Genomic DNA, 17,331 nt, shown 5'->3' with positions numbered 1-17,331 from the left:
TGACGGGTCAGGGGAGCAGCCAGTTGCCACAAGCGTACTTTAAATCTCTTTGCTGCTTTAAATGGGAAGCATTACAGTTCAGGAACGCATGCTGTTTCTTATTAGGGATAACCTTTACCAGGGGGTGTTGTTCTTACGTCGAGCTCTTGCAGCTTCAGTAGGCTTTGTAACCATGGGAGCCGAGGCCGCTGCCTTCTGCTGCGCGGCTTGCAGCCATGTGCGTTGGCAGCTCCCCTCCTTGTCCGACTCCTGCTCTGCCACCACATCCCGATGCTGACCTCCTTTCCCTCGGCTCTCCAGCCCCCTCCGCTCCCCTCTGTGGCAGCACACTGCTGCCCGGTGGGACGCTGCTTTCCCCCACTCAGCTGCCTTACACAGACCATTGCAGGCACCCCGAAACCTTGGCTGGCAGCGGCTGCTGCGGTGCGAGCTCCGAGCCCGCCCCGAGCGAGCGATGCTCCGGCGCAGGGCTGGCCTGCTGCCGGCCGCGGGGCTGGCGGCGTTCAATGGCTGCTAGCAGGGTGTCAGGCTTCCAGCGACGCCAGCAGCATCCCGCTGCCTCCCTCTGCGGCCCAGGCGACCACCAGCGCGTCTCGGCCCTGCATTTGATGCGCCCGCGCAGCACGCACCCTGCACACCCGTAGGCTTCACGTCGAAGGCAAACGAAGCCCCAGATGCTGGAAACCGCAGAGCTGTTACAGTGTTTGTCCAGCACCAAATGAAAACATCAGCCCGTTTGTTGAGAGAGTGTCTTTATGACTTTATAACTCGCAATATGCCGGCCACATTATCTGTCTGCATGTTGTCATGTTTGCTCCCGTGTGTCATAAATTAACGCGCCCGGCGGAGAGCGGTGCTGGGGCTGCGGCCGCGCTGCGACGCGGGGGACGCTCGCTCCTCGGCTCCCCGGGCCAGGGGTCTCCGGCACCGAGCAGGCGGCCAGCCGGCTCGCCCCGCCGCGGGCCGTCCGAGGGTGGGGGGCCCCGCGGGCCGCTGGGCGCCCGGAGGGCCGGTTCCCCGTGCCGGTGGGCCCCGCAGGGAGCGGGCCGGGGAGCGGGGAGCGGGGAACCGGGAGCGGGCGCCGCCGCCCCAGGTGGGAGGCGTCCCGTCGCCATGGCGACGCGGGGCGGCCATCTTGGGGCTGCCCCCGCCCTCACCTGGGCCGCCCGCAGGTGAGCCGCCATGTTGCGGCGCTGAGCGGAGCCGGGATGCGGTGCGGCGAGGCGGTGCCCGGCGGCGGCGGCCGCCTCCTTCTTCCGCGGGGGGTCCTGATGCTGCTCGGTAACGGGGGCGCTCCGGGTGCCCGGCCCCCGCCTCGGGGGGCTGCCGCGGCGGCGGGGCGCGACGGGACGGGACGGGACGGGAGGGGACCGGCGCTGCCCCTGCCCGCGGTGGGGTCCGCCCGGGAGTCCCGCACGGCAGCGGGGCTGTGGGCGCCCGGGAGGCGGCCCCCGCAGCGAGGATGGTCCGCGGGGCGGGAGGGGGGGGGGCTCCGGGCTCGGGCTGGAGGCGGCAGAGCTGCGGTGCGTGGCGGGGAGCCCAGCCCCCGCAGCTGGGCACGGGGGGCAGCGGGCAGCGTTCCCTGCCCCCCCCCCCCCCCGCCCTCTGCCCGCACTCGGGGCGCGGGGACCTGCGTCCCGTCCCCGCCCGCTCTGCCGGCGGCTGGGAGCAGCGGGAGCTGCCCGGAGCCCCGCGGAGCCGGTGTGCCGCGCCGCGGCTGGCAGGGGAGCGGGCGGATCCGAGCCTGCTCCCCCCCGAGCCGCGCAGCCGAGGAGCCGGCTGCGGCGGGTGGGGCAGGGCTTCACGCAGAGTATCGCTGTAGGAAATCTTGGTCAGCCGGGAGCGGGAGAGCCGCGAGAGGGAGGGTGCGAGGGTGCTCTGCCGAGCGCCGGGCAGGCTGAGCTGGTCCCGGGCTGGAGCATCGCAGTGGGACGAGGCAGAAGTTGCTGCACACGCTGAAAACAAGGAGCGAGAGTACTTGCTACCCTTGCCTGTGAAAGTCACGGGCGCTGTCACTCTGGGCCGAGACACGCAGAGCCAGAACCGAAAGCTGGCACTTTGCAACTCCACAGAGAGCCAGTGCATTCAGTTTCTCAGCTCTTTATCTCCTTATCTAAATATCTCTAGGCTCTTGGAGGTATTTTCCAGACAAACAATCGAGGCTAGTTCCAGTCCCACAGAGATTAGGTTAGGAAAGCTGTCTGCTTTTCGTCAAATTTCGTTGCGAGGACGTAGTCACTACTGTGCTTCAGTCTTTGGACTGTGGTTGAGCTGCACGTGCATGGATACCTTTGGGGCATCATCACTTCTGCGCCTCACAGATAACAAGAAACTAATCCTTGTCTTTTGTGCTTGTTCTGCCAGGTGTCTGCAATGCTCTTTCACTGGAAATTAAAGCCAGTCCTAAAGTGAGAGCTTATATTGGTGAACAAGTAACGCTGAAATGCTCATTCAAATCCAGTTCTCCCATCACCGAGAGCCTGACGGTAGACTGGACATACCGGCCCCTCACAGGTGGTCAGATGGAGACGGTAGGTGGAATAGGGAGACTTTCTCTAGTGGAGACTGGCCAGGCCTTGGTGCATGCTGAATATGTGATGATATTTTTTCTGTTTGCCTTGTTATGGTGCTTCATCACTTTGGGGCTCTCATTGACACCTTCTGTCCCATGTGAAATTGCTGTAGTGTTCTTTGGGCAAAAATATTCTGTGTAAATACATAATAGAATAGTGATGTTAAAGTAGATAAACTTTTGGGTTTGACACAAGTGCTGCACTGTGTGCTGTAGCAATGTGTAGAGCGACTGTAAAGCACTGGACTGGTAGCTTTCTTGAAGGCGGCTGTACCCTAGCAGTTCTGTCGTGCGGTCCATGGCTGATGTATCTTGGAGTGGCAAGAATGTGTGCAATGACAGTCTGAAGACAGTGATGATGACAGCCCCTAAGGTTTATGCGCTGCTACTTGCTGGTTTGTGGGCAGCATTTTGAAATATAAGCATAAATACATAAGTCTGAAAACCCACTGAAAATCTCTCATTCAAGGTGGAAGCAGAAAATGCACATCTTTACCAATGATCAGTGACTTCTGCTGCCTGAGGAGTTTGAAATCTTAGGTGTGTCCTTGTAGCTGGAACAAAAGGGTGCTGCTTGTATGAAGTGAGGTCTGCTAAGTCTCTGCTTGCAGGACAGCAAGAGCAAAAGTGTAAGAAGCAGAAGCTGAAGAACAACAATGTTCTGTCTGGCACGAGAGAAGCAGCCTGCGCTGCTTCTCAACTAAAGAACTGCAGAAGGGAACATGTTGGTCAGAATGGTGATAGTGACATCTGAGAGCTGAGGCAGGTAGATGAAAGCACTGGAGATCTAATGAAGTGGGGCTGACTCAGAATTATTAAATAGGAACTTGAAAAGGTCTCCTATATAAGAAGTATTCTTTCTGACTTCTCAATGTGTATTCCTTTCTGTTTACAATCCAAAAAGGAGTTTACTTTGCTTTCTCAGACGTGTGTTTTATTGGCACAGTTGTTGTCTTTGCCTCCTTTTAGATTTTTCACTATCAGTCTGTTCCGTACCCAACAATGGTGGGAAAGTTCAAAGACAGGATATCCTGGATTGGGAATGTGGCCAAGGGTGATGCTTCCATTGCTATCCAAAGCCCAGTGATGAGCGATAATGGGACGTTCATCTGCAGCGTGAAGAATCCTCCCGACATGTACCATAACATTCCCCAGACACTGCTGATAGTTACGGAGAGGGGTAAGCCTCCGTTTCAATAGCATGTCCTCATCTATGTGATGTGGCTGCACTGCAGCTTTGTCGGGGTCTTGGAAGTCTGAGCGTCACATGTAAAGTGGGTTCCCTCTGGAGTTCTGCGCCAGAATTTCAGCAAGAGTTACCTCACCCGTCTCTCTGAGCTAAATGCATTGAGAACCATTGAGTTTTTGGGGGGCAGGAGGGAACAGAGGTACCTGTGGTGATAACAGAAATCAAAAGTGTGCGTTTGTTCAGGAGTTCTGGTCTCCACCTATTGCAGCAGTAGAACAAGATAAGCATTTAGGAAATACTGGTCTAAAAATAACTGTCACATCGTGAACAGTGATTCTCAGTAATACTCAATTTCCTCATCTGCCCTGCGTGCAAGACCTGCCCCAAATCTGCAGCTTAGACATGCTGAGAGAACTATGTCGTGACCTGCCTTCCTTTGTAGTTTTTTGCAAAGAAAGCACCCTAATGTGTTGGATATGTGCTGGGAGTCCTGCAGAGTCAGTGACAAGCTGTTTCAAATCTGCCAGCTCTGTGCTTTGTATGAAAAGGCTAGCAACCTGTGTCCTGGATGAACATTTGTCAGCCAGAATTAAGAAAGCTGTGTTTTACTGCTGGTGCAACTGGGCTGCTCTGTCTTTCTTGCAGGCCTTTCCTTCCAGCTGACTTCAGCGGTGCTCCTGTCCATTTTAGTATTTCTGCCTTCCATCATTGTGGTCATTCTGCTGTTGATAAGGATGGGAAGGAAATTCGGAGTGCTAAAGGAGAAAAAAAAATCTGGCTGCAAGAAATCCTCCATCGAAGTGTCTGATGAGTAAGTTCTGGCTGGAATCTAAAGCCTATATTTCTACTTTGGCCTGTTGACACAGGCCAAAAGACGGTTTCTCCTCTGTCCTTCATTATGTAGCTCTTGGCGCCTGCAGTTCTGTCACTGAAGTCTGCTTCTCCATGGGCACAACTTAGCCAGCGGTGAGAAAGCTTTTAAAAGTCCCCATGTTGGAGCATAAACTAAGTGCTATACATCCTTTTTTTTCTGTCATTCGTGCGAGGCTCTGCAACTGAAGAAGTTTAGGGTTAGCCTGTCTTTCACTTCTGTAATCGGGTTTATTTCAGCCTAAATCAGCAAGATATTTTGCTTGTGTGGGCTTTATGTGTTGCATTTTGGTATGAAGAAGCTGTAACAACAAACCAAACTGAATAGTGCTAACTGATTCCCCTGTGATGGCCTGAGCAGAGATGCCAGGTACTGAATGAGCCTCGGAGACTGAATTCCCTTCTGAACTGGAGAGGATTCTGTTCTGGAAAGGTTCAGTAGTGCGAACAACAAGGTAACACTGCTACTGCTGAAGCTGCACCTGTTTTTGCAATGAATTCCATACTACAATTTCTTGCAGAGTGGGTTTTTAATGCAAAGTTCTGATTAGTGTTGTAAGATTTGCCAGCCATATATCAACTCGTGTCGTACTCTTTGTGGCACTTAAGTGAAACGTCTGCCTTCAAAGTAAGGGACCTGACATCCTTTATTCTTTTTGCTGTGCAGAGTTAAAGGCTTTTCATCATGATGACAGGCCTTCAATTTGGTGTGGTGGAACTAGAATTCACAGTTCATAGGAGATACTAGCATGTGTGTTGAGGTAGAAGTCCAACCTAATCCTGTGCTTCTTCCACAGGCCTGAACATACAGAGAGAGGCAACTGCTTGGGGAAACTCAAAGACTGGTGTCTGAACTGTGTGGTAAGCGAGAACTGGTGTTTTCATAAGTGGTTTTGTCAACTTTGGTGCTCAGAGGAGGTGCTAAGAGCAGCAGGTAGAGCTTGTCATGACGCCTCTGGATGTCAGAGAAGCATCCCAAATGGCTAGGCTTATGCTTCTTGGCGTTTTCCACGTCGGGCTATAGGGAGCGAGAACTGCTGCTCATACTGCATTACTGGTAGGGGAAGTTGTCTGGAGATCCACCAAGTTGATTTTTCATTTGACTATTGAAATCTAAGTTTTAAGGTGAAAATTCAGAATTTTAAGTGCTAGCTACTGTGCTGTGTAGTTTCTTCAAAGGCTCTGCCAAACCAGTGTGGGGTTTGACAGTGCTATGGCAGGGAATGGAGGCAGTGATACCTCAGTCCACTATGTCTCTTGCAAAGGCAGTAGTGTGCAGCCTTGAGTCTTTTTTGAAGCTCTTCCTACTTACGCTGTTTTTGTCACAACGTAATCCTGCTAAACTCTTGTGGTTTGTTTGTTTCTGGCTTTTTGTTTGTTTTGTTTTGTGAAGTGGTGGTTGTCTTCTAATTCTGCTTGTTCACCTGCTGCCCTGTCGGCAAGCTCCTGTTAATCAGATGTGTTGTGCTGAAACTACTGAATGTTTTTGCCACTTGCTGTGTTTGTTTTGTTAAATGTGCCTCTGAGTTCTGTGTGCTGGCATGAGCAGCCACAGCCATAAGTGTGGCACATTTCAGAGTCAGCTCACTAATATGCCTAATTTGAGAGTGTTTTCATTTTTTCCTGATGTTCTACAGAGCAAGCTTACCTCAGACGCACCTTTACATCTTCTATACGCTGTCAGGAAGTACGTTAAGGAGGATTTCAATATGTGTTGCTTGATTCACTGTTCTGATGCCAGTGATTTAAAATGTACTAAATGCATGCCCCTTCAGACAAGTGTGTGCTGGTGGTTGCTGTGCTTTGTTAGATACAGAATGAAAAATGAGCAATTATGCCAGTTTCATAGGAAATATTTACAGTTCTGCATAAGACCCAGCACAGCATTATTGGGAACAAGAGTTCTGAGAGGTGCAGAAAGCAGAAGATGCTTTATGCAAAAGGGAGACTTGCCCTGGGAGATGTAGAGGCCGTTGCAAGTGGCTTGCTGGGGAGGAGGAAGGCACCGTTGCTGTACTGCAGGTGGGGAGATGGGAAAGGATGGGAGCCCGAGCTCGGTGAGGCAAACACTGTCAGACAGGTGGAAGCTTGAAAAATTGAAAAACGTCTTCTCATCCTTTCAGAGAAGGCAAATTTGAATGCTATAATCCTGCTGCTTTCATGTCGAGTATTTTGTCATCTGTTTAATACCTTGCTCTCTGATACCGAAATACGTAGCTCACCAAGTCTCTGAACATCCTGTCTCACTCATGCTAATGATTCTACATTTTTGAGGCTTCTGTAATGTACTTTTTCAAGCTTAATGTGTTACCAAATGATTAAAACTGCAAAGCCAGTGAAAATCTGTTTGGACTTAAAATGGCTGGAAAGTTAATGAGATTTCCCTTATAGAGCTAGTATGTTGGAGTTTCTTTCAAGTTGAGAGCTGCAAAGCTGGATTGTGGGGACACCATCAAATGTTTACTGTGGTTGAAACAATAGACGATGGGGATCTGAAAGTATGTGGTTGTAGCTGAAAAACAACAGCTCAGGCTGCTCCGGACCTGCTCTGTAGGGACTGGTGGTGCTTTTTATGAAAGTGGCTGTCTGCACTTTATTGTTCGTATTTTGCTTGAGCTTTAGCTGCTGCTTCTCTTAAAATATGCTTCACGTCTTGGTTCTACAGTGGCAATTCATCTTACCAATTATCTGTGAGAAGTCAAACAGCTTTAGCTGCAAGTGCTTATACGACTACAGGTCCTATGTCTTACTCAAGCACAGCAGCATTTTGGGAAGCATTTAAGCTCTTGTCAGAAGCCTAGCAGACTCCACATGTTGTTGAACTCGTAACTTGGTTCATGCCTGCATACATAGCCTCAGTTTCTCTCTCCATACTCCCTGTTTAGGACACGGATGAAGAGGAGCCATACTGATGAAAGGCTAAAGCTACGGATAAAGAACAAAAGTACAGCTCTGAAAATCACGGCTAGATAGGTGCGAAGGCTGCTGGACAACCAGTGCAAGATTGAAGGACTGCTCTGATCTTGGTACATTCGAAGAATAATGCCAATGGGATAATTCACTTTTTTTGAAGCACAGAGTAATGATTTTTGAAATCTTTCTAATTTATTGGAAAAAAAATCTCTTAACCGCATTTGTCCAGTGCCTACAGAAACCTCAGTGCCTACAGCTTTACAGCCTGTTTCCTACCAGCGGTCTGACAATGCGTGCTTCTTAGTTTACCTGCAAATTTGTTTCCTTTGTTATTGGGGACATCCCTCCTTTCCTGTGCCCTTGAATCTGAATTCCCTGAAGCACAGGCTACTCCAGAGTGAAGTCAGCTCTCTAAGGTGATCATCACTGGGCATTGACAACGTTTTCTTCTCAATTTTTTTGGAACGTACATGCCAAGGACTTAAAACAGTTTGATTAAGTTGGTATATGGCATCCTTTGTCTTGGAGTGAAGAGAATCTACTGCTTTTTAACTTTTTTCTTGGTTTGATCTGCCACTTAATTACAGCGTCACCATTCAGTGCCTACCGTTTTCTGATTCTGTTTTGAAGTTACCAACTGCACAGTAGTGTTACCTTACATTGTTGAGTTCTGTCTTTCCTTTTTTTTTATTATTTGTCCAACAGCTGCATTACTAGGTACATCTCCTTCTATGTGTAGAAGTGAAGCACAATTCATATAAAACAACTTTTTTTAAAATCAGAAATGCAAATGGAGACTCTGAATCTGGGGAAACATAACCCCATCTACCTCAACTAATGACTCCAGCAGTGTCCAAAGGAATGTTTCGTGTTCAGAAGAACAGTCATGTTCCTCCTCTCTTCTTCTAGGCACCACTTTAGGGCAAAAGCTGAACATGCATCATGAATGCCTGGTAAGAAAGAGTACTTTCACCAACCTTGTCCAGTAATGGATGGCGGAGAGCAGCGGAATTCACGCCTGCTCGATACCTAAACAGCTGCTGTTTTCCACTTCCTTTCTGTATGCGGCATTGGTCGAATAGTCTCCTTTTACATGTGTGTTAGAAGTTTGCTGCTGACTCTGATGTGCCGTTACCAATAAATTGCTTTGTTTCATTCTGGGCTCTGGGTTTCTTTATTTGGCTAAATATGGCTAAATATAGGTGAACTCACAAAACTACTGTCCCGAGTTGTTGCTTAGCTATGGAAATTGTCATGCAATGATGGGCAAAGCTGTTCAGGGAACAGATTTAACTCAGAAGGCAACACGTACCGAGACCCCCTTTAGCAGCTCTGTGGCGGCTGCCAGTTACAGGTGTGTTGAAGTTCCTGACTGCAAAGCAGGTTAGCTGCAGATCTGTGTCTCCAAATAAAGAAGTATGTTTTTCTCCTGGCTACTATAAAGTGATACATAAAAGGCTTGTGCTTCTTGATAACACAATGTCTCTCCCAACCAAAACTTTCTTGAGAAAGGATGTTGGGGGGATGTGCAGCCTAGAGGAAGTGGCTTTGTTGTTCCACTTTCAGCACTAATACATCACTCAAGTTCTTTGTGGAAATGAATTACTCTTCTGCAAAGCGTTTGCCTTTGACTGCAACTCCTTTGCAAACAGTGGGCTAGACGCCGGGCAAATCTCCCTCTGGTGCAAAGCTAAATTGCTACCTTGAAGCTAATAGCTTTCTGGATTGTGAATAGCGTTGAACTTAACTTTCTCTTCCTTTGCTAGCTGTATGGAAGTTGCTCCATGTAGCATTAAAATCACTGGTACTGGGGTAGAGAACAGTGATTGCTGTGGTACTGAAGAGGAAGAGGAAGGGTGAAAATACACTTTCAAAGTGACGGTGGGTGGTGGGGCGAGCTGAAAGCAGTCCATGCTGTGTATCTGGTATGTGTTTTGAAAGGGAGAAGCTGACTACGCTGTGAAAAGTGTGCTGACAGCGGCCCTTTTGCCCATAAAGGGGCCCTGTGCCCCTGGTAGCGCCAGCAGTAAGGCTCAGCAAAGTTGCTCAGTGTCACATGCTGCTGCTACCTCATCACGACAAGATCCGCTCCGCAGGAGTGGTGGTTCTTTACCCAGCTCTGATCCCCGAAATAAACCGGGAGGGAGCACAGGCGCGAAAGGCCTGCTCGCCAAGCACCTCTCTCTTCTTGACTTCTCCCAGCATGACCGATCGGATCAGTCTGCCATGACGGAAGAGCTGGGACTGAGCCACGTCTGGCGCCTGTGAAGTGTCTTCTTGTGGAGCTGCATGCCCATCATCTGCTCTCGGGCATACGCACCTGTAGTTCTTCTCGCCTCTCCGTAAGAGTCCCAGCTGCGTGCTGATTTGTCAGTACCTCAGTCTAGCTCTGAACTTCCTCTTGCAAGTTGAAAGCGACCACCGAACTGAACCTGAAATAAGAGACTCGAAACCACAGACTGGTAAGGAAGACAAGTGTCTTGCACATGCAACCTCAAGACAATTTAGCAACTGATTCTTTCTGATGCTCTGAATCGGTCAGTGAAGAACCCTTTGTGCAAGAGACAAGTTGACTGCCCCAAGCCACACTAGGTGAGTATGTTTTGCCATAATACTTTTGTTTGTTCGTTTTTTCTGAAAAGAGAACTAGGGACATACAGAAGTCTTGAGGATTCAAATACCATGTGCAAAAGTAGGAAACTGTGAAGGCAGTTTGGTATCTATGGAGGTTTTTTTCCTCCAATCTGTTTCGTAAAGGCAATTATCCTGCTGAATGAATTGGATGTGTCAGCACTGTAATATACATAACAGCCTGGGTGGGTGGGTGCTGTTTTCAGCTGATGCATGCACCGTGCCCACTTGCTGGTGCGTGTTGCAGAGGGAGACCCTGCAAAAACGTCTTCCCAGACAGGACCAGAATTTATTCTGAGCAACCGGGTAGTAAATCCAGGAAGGATCTGATGGCAAATAAGGACCAGAGCCTCAGTAGCTCGGCTGCAGACAACTTCTGAAGTCTGAGTGTAGATATCCCAGTACGCAGGCTTCTCTGTGCTGAGGACTTTTTTTTAAGCTGGCTTCTATTTTGGGTCCTGCGTGCGGGTGGTCCTGGGAGAGTGTAGCTCTGCTTGAGCTCTGTGGCTTTTGGCAGTATAGCTGGGAAGTAGGATGCTTTGGCCCGCTGCACCGAGATATGCTGCACCAGCTGAGAGCTTTGGAGCTGGGCATGCGTTTGTAGGTCGCGCATGCACAAGCGCGGGCTGTGCAGCAAACTGTGTCATGGCAGAGCTGCAGACAGTGCAGGCAAACCACACAGCTCTCCCCTCCACCTCCAAAAAACCCAGCCCCCAAACTGGTCCTGTTGGTTGAAAGGCAGATTTGAGAGAATTCCAGAAGGCTTGCTGCCACTTTTCAGGATTTTGTTTGTGGAAAGGGGAGGGTGATGAAGGGCAGAGGTGGGTTTACATCATGGACTGCAGGCAAGAACACCAGGCACTGACGGGAAAGCCATAGTGACTGTTTCTCAGCCTGGAACAGACCCATGGGGCCCGCAGCAGCCAATTCTGGGTCTGTAATCCCTGTCTGAGCCTGTCTCAGGGTTTCTGAGCTTCCTTTGCTGAGAAGAACGCATTTGGAAAGAAAAAGGAGTTAGCAAGCATGTCTGGTTGTGTAAAGAGACGGCAGCTTTCTCAGGGCATGGAGGAAAAATGAGAGAAGCTAGCAAGATTTCAGAGATGATTTGGCTCTTGTTGCCTGTCAATTTCTGCAGCAAAAAATGCATGTATTGGAAAACATTTGCTGGTAACGGCAGCCTCAAATTCAGCTCTAATGTGAAGGTTTTCCAAGCAGGAGGGCTTCTCTCTATAACGTTTTGCCCTTCAAGACGTTTATCACTTTTGAATGGGCACAGCTTTGAGTCATGGAGCAGAGACACAGCAAGCAGGGTGCTGACTACTGCCTTCCTGTGATCCACACGTGAACGCTGGCTGGCATGCTCCCGATGATGATGGCCAGTCCTTCCTCGGGCTGGAGGATATACCTACTATGTGTTGAAAGGAGGCGTCGGTTTGATTTTGAGAGATGTGCAGCAGGTCAAACTGAATACTGTGACCAAACGTGGCACTGTCTGAATGGACACTGAAGGGTTCCAGCAGAAGTTCTCACCGTATGCAGCACCCTGGAGCAAGGGGTTATTTCTAGAGTAAGGGGTCTGTGTTTTCAGGACCAAGCTTCTCTGAGCATGTAGCAGAAAAAACGTCCCATTGCTTCTGAGCAGAGTCAACATCTGTGAATGTCTCGGTTCAGATGCTGGAAACTCGACCCCCAAACCACCAGAAAGATTCATTACTTAGGGGAAAATGCAAAGGTTTTTCAGGCTGAGCCCTCCCCCTGCTTGCCCTCTCTTCCTTTCCAGGGCTCAGAGCAGCGTCAAACCGGAGTCGTGCCTGATATCTGCGCTTGACTGAGTTGCAGGCTGCCAGTTGGGATAGTGGCTAGCCTGAGAGGCTGAACATCCAGGCAGCAAAGACTGTGTCCCTCTCCGAAGAAGTGAAGGAAGTCGTCTTCTGACCGTGGAGTTCAATTCGGTTGCAAGTTGGTGTCCTGCCCCGGGGAAACTGATGCATGCGTCACCTCTGCTGTTCTTGCTAGAATAAGATGAAGGTGTTGCTGAGCCTGACTCTGCTGCTGACACTTCTGGGTAAGCTGTAAGTCATTCTGGTGGTTTTACTTACCTTGCCTGCTTTCCCCTTTGCCTTTGAAAGACTGTTCGGTTTCTCTCTTCCTGCGGTGAGAACCCCTTGGGGTTTCGCAGGCGCGTGGAGCTGGCAGCAGTAACTGGGCTCCTGGGTACCAGTAACTCCTCTGGGCTCTGGGCGCTGCACATTCCCATCCTGCAGAGCTCCCATATACATAGGCTTCAAATTGTGATGGCATCCCTAGATGGAGTCCTGTACTTGTTCTGCCAGGCTCTGAGGCTTTGAAAGAAGCAGAACTGCTTTGCCAAGTCTAAATACAGGGAAAGGCTTCCCAGGTATTGAATTTGGCTCTGCTCAAGGCAGCTGGCTCCCTTGGTCTTCTCCACTGGCAAATATTTGTCATTTTCAACTCCACAGCTGGTCAAGACCAAAAGAAACCGGTTTGGGAAGGTGTAGCACTTTGCATTTATTATTTACAGGGCATCAGACAAGTATCTGGTGCTTCGCCAGGGCCCAGCCCTCAGTGTTGTGGACAGACTGAGCAGAGAGGCAAAGACACCAGGAAAAGTCTACCTGTCTGAGCAGCTTCCCACTGAATCAACTCACCTAGCTCTTGACAAACAAGTGCCAGAGCCTCAGCCGCTCTGCTTGCTAGGTGTTGCCAGTGCAGACCCTGGGGCACACAGGGTTTCTCATGACGAGCCCCAGTGGCATTTTCTGCCCCACTTGTTTCCCCTTCCTGCCACACGCTTTGCAGCCTGCTGTGTCGGCAGCTGCTCCGTGCTGGTTATGTCAGCTCTGGGCTCTTTGATGTCCCTGTTTTTTTCCCCCCCCTCCACTGTCCAGCTTCTCTAGAAACCCTAAGCAGTAGTTATGTGACCAGACAAGACCAAGCCCAGGTCGGGAGCCTGTGAGCAAGGGGTAAGGAAGCCAAATGGGCAGGTTGTGAAAGAGGAACTGAAATCCATGTGAAGTGGTTGAATTGCCCCTGGCCTGGTGCAGATGAGAGCGGCGCTGGTTCTCCCAGCCAGTGACTCACAGGAACAGCCCTGCAGGAGCTGCAGCCTTCGGCTTGGAGACGCAGAGGGCTGGGGTTGTGCTTCCCCACTTGCCTTCTGCGTGGCTTGCTCGGCGAGCGCGGCAGCCCTTGGTCTGGCGGCTGGGAGGATGTGCTGCCCCGCATCCTGGGCACGCCAAAAGCAGGGGGCAGGGAGAGGCTTTGCACTGGTCAGTGCTGTTAGCCCCAGGCTTATCTGCAGAGGAGATACCTATGCGGACAGGCAGGCTGCATCTGGCCGTCCTCCCTGGACTCATCCTGCTGTCCTTGTCCCTGGCAGAGCGATGCGACGGGTCAGCTGGCTGGGTGTTCACAGAGTCCCAGCTTCGGGCCAGTGCTGGGGACTCCGTCCTGCTGCAGTGCCTCTTCCTAGACCCAGTGGCCAAGGGCTGGACAGTGGACAAGGTGGACTGGCTGCGCATGGCAGGAGCCGGCAAACAGAAGGTGGGTCGGGACCCAGGGGCGGGCGGCGGAGCAGGGCGAGGGGCAGGCGGCAGGGGAGGGCGAGCGAGGCAGCCATGCTGCTCTCGGGAGGCTGCGGGGAAGCCCGGCTGCATGGCTCAGGCCCTGAGAGGAGGAAGCTTCCCCTGCGTGGCAGTGGGGAACCTCCACCGCTCCCCACAGCTCCGCACTGCAGGGGAACCACAGCGCTGGGTGCTGCATCAGGGGCTTTCCGAGGGCGTGGGAGCGAGCTGGGCTCTCGCGTGCGGCAAGCACTCCACGGGGAGAGAGCGTGGGTCTGAGGGCTCTTGAGCAGGGAAGGCACACGGGGCAGTGCCCTTCCGCTGCGCTTCTTTCACCTATCCTGTCTGTGCCCTGGCAGGACGAGATGGTGTTTTATTACTACAGCAACCGTAGCATCGCTGTGGGCCGTTTCAAGCACCGGGTGCAGTGGCAAGGGGATGTCTCCCACTGGGATGGCTCCATCCAGCTGGAGGACGTACAGGTGAACGACACTGGCACATACGTGTGTGAGATCCGGCTGCACCAGTGCAGCAGCATCTTCAAGAACCATACGCTGCTGCATGTCAGCCCCGCGGGACCAAGAGGTACGTGCCCTGTGACTGCTCCCCTCTCCTGCCGCCCAGTTCGGCCCCACATAGAGGGGCTGCCGAGGCTCCAGGAGGCTCTTGGACCTGCCACCACGATTCCTCTGGAGTAGAGCCGGGGTCCCTGTGTGCACCATCCCCGGCCTTGGTGTCTCCCCAGCAGGACGAGGAGCAGCAAGCGCCCAGGACGCTGCGGCCCCGGGAGACACTTGGTTTTGGCCTGCGACTGTGGGCTGTGGCTGTGTGGCCGTTGTGCTGGCATTCCTGGCCGGACTCAGCCTGAGGAAGAGGTACCAAGGCTTGCTCTGGGCTTATGGGCTGAGGAAAGCACCTTCTTGCAGGCTTCCTACACTGTTCTCCCTGGCCAAGCATTAGCCTGACCTGCCGGAGCGGGGCTGGAGCTGCAGGGGAGCCGGGGGTTCATCTCCCCTGTCAATGCTGCTACCTGCAGCGGGGTGCGGGCTCCTGCTGCCTGCTGGCGTCACACGGCCCCGGCTGGTCCCCCTCGCTCCCAAACCTCCTGGCTCCTGGCGTGCCAGCAGCGGGGATGGCCTGGCCAAGGCATGTGCAAAGGGATCCCAGTGTCCCAGGGGAGGGAGGGCATGACGAGAGTAAGTGATGCTTCTTGCTGGAGATGACTCCGCCATTGCATTCCCTCAAGGTCTACAGCCATCACGGCCCTGGAGAGGACTGGAAACAGTGGCAGCAAGAACAAAGCAGAGGTGAGAGCTGAGGCTGAGCTGAGTGGAGAGGAGTGTGTGCCTGCCCTGCCCTGGACACCCCCATAACCCGTGGGAACCGAGGAGAGGGAGGAGAGGTGGGGGGTGGGGAGGCGTGGGGTGCGCAGGGCTGCAGGGCAGGGGACATGGCGTACACGGGACTGCTTGGTTCCAAGCGTCCTGATCTTGCCCTTGTAGGAAGCGCTTTACTCCTCAATCCCTGGAGCTGAGGTACCCCAGGCTGAACAGGATGCAGGGAAGAAGAAGAGAGCCGAGGAGACCTACATAACCATGGTGAGGAGGCGAGCAGCTGCCCCGGGCTGTGGCAGGTGTGGGGAGGGAGTGCAGCTGTAGGTCTGGTGTGACCCCCTGCATCACCAGCCCCCCAGGGTGAGGGCATGCAGGGCCTGACCCCTCGCTCCCCACATCAGCCAGCAGCGTTCCTTGCCTCCTGCCCGCTCCAAACGGGCCCCAATACGTGCGGTGAGACTCAGGTCCTGTCCCTTGCTCCTTGCAGCACCCCTCTCCCTGTCAGGAGAACGGCGTCTATGTGGAGCTGGCCAGGAGGGCGATCCCGGCAGAATGGATGGGAGAGCGGAGACAGGGCGGCGGACAGAGTGAGGAACCCTCCAGCAGACCAGAGCCTGCGCTTCCCTGGGCTCCAGAGGGGGAGAAATAGCCGTGCTGGGGGCCGTCAGCCCCTCAGCCAGCAGGTGTGTGCAAGGATCTCTGCTCCTCGGGGCAGGCCAGCGTCCTGCTGCTGCCAGCCCTTCCTCTCAGCAGCGCTGCCCTTCGCCTCGCGCTCTGTCCAGCGCATGTCCCACCCTGGCTGTCTGCGGGGGGACCGGGAGAGCCGTGTCGCTCTGGCTCTTGGCCCCTGGTCTCCGGAGGGGGCCCAGCGGGCCCAGCCTCCACGCTCGAGCTTCGCTCCGGGTCCCGAGCTAACCGCCTCCAAAGAGAGATGGCAGGGGCAGGAGGGGGAGATGCAGCGGGAGCCGTGCAGACGTGCCAACGGCATCTTCTCAAGCGAATAAAACCCAGGGAGTCTGCCCTGTTCCTGGCTTCCTTCTACCTCCCGCTTCAGCGTGCCATGTCCAAGCGTGCCAAACCTGCCCGGCCCGGGAGCCCCTACACCACGCGCAGCCCCGCGCATGGTGCCTGCGCCGCCAGCTCCGGAGCCGTGAAGCCAAGCGGGCCGCGCAGGGGGTCCCTCTGCAGCAGGCAGGGGCTCTGCGGGGGTGGGGGGAGCGGGGCAGCCCCCGCGGGCAGCGGGGTCCCCGACGCGGGCGTGCTCCCGCGCACTGCCCACGCACCCGCCACGGGCCGGCACCCTGCGTGCCCTGCGCCCGGGGCTGTGGCCCGGGCCGGGCCCCCGGGCAGCGCCCGCGCCGCTCCGCGCTATATATAGATGCTTGACACCTCCAGGTGCGGGGCTGGGAGCGCTGCGGACCCCAGCCCGCCCGGCGCCCGTGGCAGGCTGCGGCGCAGGCTGCGCCGGCGGCACTCCTTGGTTTCACGTTGACACCCTCCTCTCTTTTCCTGGATGGAGCCAAGCAACGGGGTTACAGCGGGAACCGGCAACCGGAGCTGGTTTCGGGGTGTCGGGGGGTTACGTGTGACCTCTGCTGCCTTCACAGGGTCGTGGGAGCCGTTGCGGCGGAGCAGAGCGGGCTCTGCGTGCCTGGCATGGCTGGGAGTGTGTTTGCTGAGCGGGTTTCCTGCGTTCATCCAGTCACTTCTCTGATGCCCGCTCTCGCGGCTGCCCCGTTTCCCCTCCGGCAGTTGGCTGGGGAGCAGAGCACCTCTGCGTCCCTCCTGCCTCCCCACTGCCCCATCGCTTCCTCCCCAGGGCTGTGGTGCACAGGAGCTGAGATGTGCTCTGGCTCCAGGCCATCCCTCGCCTTTCTCCTCACTGGTGCTGCTGCAGCAAACCCCACCATCCCGTGTCTCAGGGCGCAGGAGCTAGGTGGCTGAGCAGATGCTGCCACTGGCTTTCTGGTCTGCATCAGGTCACATTGCCTCCTTCCTGTGCCCATCTCTGCAGCCTGAATCCAGGGTTGGAGTCCATGGCCCAAAGGCTTCCTTGATCGATGATGTGAAGAGGACCAAAGACCTTCTCTAGCCCTGTTACTGCTGGGCGCTGCCCTGGCGTAGCACACCGCTGGGGAAGGTGCCGGCAGAAGGCGCTTCCCCTGGGAAGCGAGGGAGCTGCAGGCTGCCTGCCCGTGGCCGTGCCTCCGCCTGGGCGCACTGGTCAGGCTGCTGTGC

The 17,331-nt window shown here is 53.9% G+C and overlaps 2 protein-coding genes across 3 annotated transcripts; both read left to right on the top strand.

The window, feature by feature from the left end:
• The first annotated feature begins 1,113 nt into the window (after nucleotides 1-1,113).
• On the top strand, nucleotides 1,114-8,669 carry MPZL3 (myelin protein zero like 3). Its single transcript, XM_075442411.1, is given in 8 exon segments — nucleotides 1,114-1,146; nucleotides 1,148-1,204; nucleotides 1,206-1,281; nucleotides 2,365-2,531; nucleotides 3,542-3,752; nucleotides 4,407-4,572; nucleotides 5,429-5,492; nucleotides 7,517-8,669. Coding segments are annotated over 8 exon segments (801 nt in total). The 3' UTR covers nucleotides 7,544-8,669.
• A 944-nt stretch (nucleotides 8,670-9,613) lies between these two features.
• JAML (junction adhesion molecule like) lies at nucleotides 9,614-16,097 on the top strand. 2 transcript variants are annotated; one of them, XM_075442418.1, is made up of 8 exons: nucleotides 9,614-10,136; nucleotides 11,956-12,240; nucleotides 13,576-13,739; nucleotides 14,119-14,344; nucleotides 14,508-14,634; nucleotides 15,006-15,066; nucleotides 15,262-15,357; nucleotides 15,581-16,097. In XM_075442418.1, the coding sequence occupies exons 2-8, from the start codon at nucleotides 12,198-12,200 to the stop codon at nucleotides 15,740-15,742; spliced, it is 879 nt and encodes a 292-aa protein (XP_075298533.1). In that variant the 5' UTR covers nucleotides 9,614-10,136; nucleotides 11,956-12,197; the 3' UTR covers nucleotides 15,743-16,097. The 2 variants fall into 2 exon arrangements, with proteins under 2 accessions (XP_075298533.1, XP_075298532.1); XM_075442417.1 differs by having other exon boundaries at nucleotides 14,505-14,634.
• The last annotated feature ends 1,234 nt before the right edge of the window (nucleotides 16,098-17,331 follow it).

Source organism: Opisthocomus hoazin, chromosome 24 (assembly GCF_030867145.1).
Source record: "Opisthocomus hoazin isolate bOpiHoa1 chromosome 24, bOpiHoa1.hap1, whole genome shotgun sequence".
NCBI classification, from domain to species: Eukaryota; Metazoa; Chordata; class Aves; order Opisthocomiformes; family Opisthocomidae; genus Opisthocomus; species Opisthocomus hoazin.
Note: the sequence above shows the minus strand (reverse complement) of the source record. Positions and strands in the feature narration are given on the sequence as shown.

Coding starts and splice junctions, on each gene's coding strand:
- JAML (XM_075442417.1), top strand. CDS start 12,198: ATGAAGGTGTTGCTGAGCCTGACTCTGCTGCTGACACTTCTGG. Junction 12,241..13,575: donor TCTGCTGCTGACACTTCTGG/GTAAGCTGTAAG, acceptor TGTCCCTGGCAG/AGCGATGCGACGGGTCAGCT. Junction 15,067..15,261: donor GCAGCAAGAACAAAGCAGAG/GTGAGAGCTGAG, acceptor TTGCCCTTGTAG/GAAGCGCTTTACTCCTCAAT.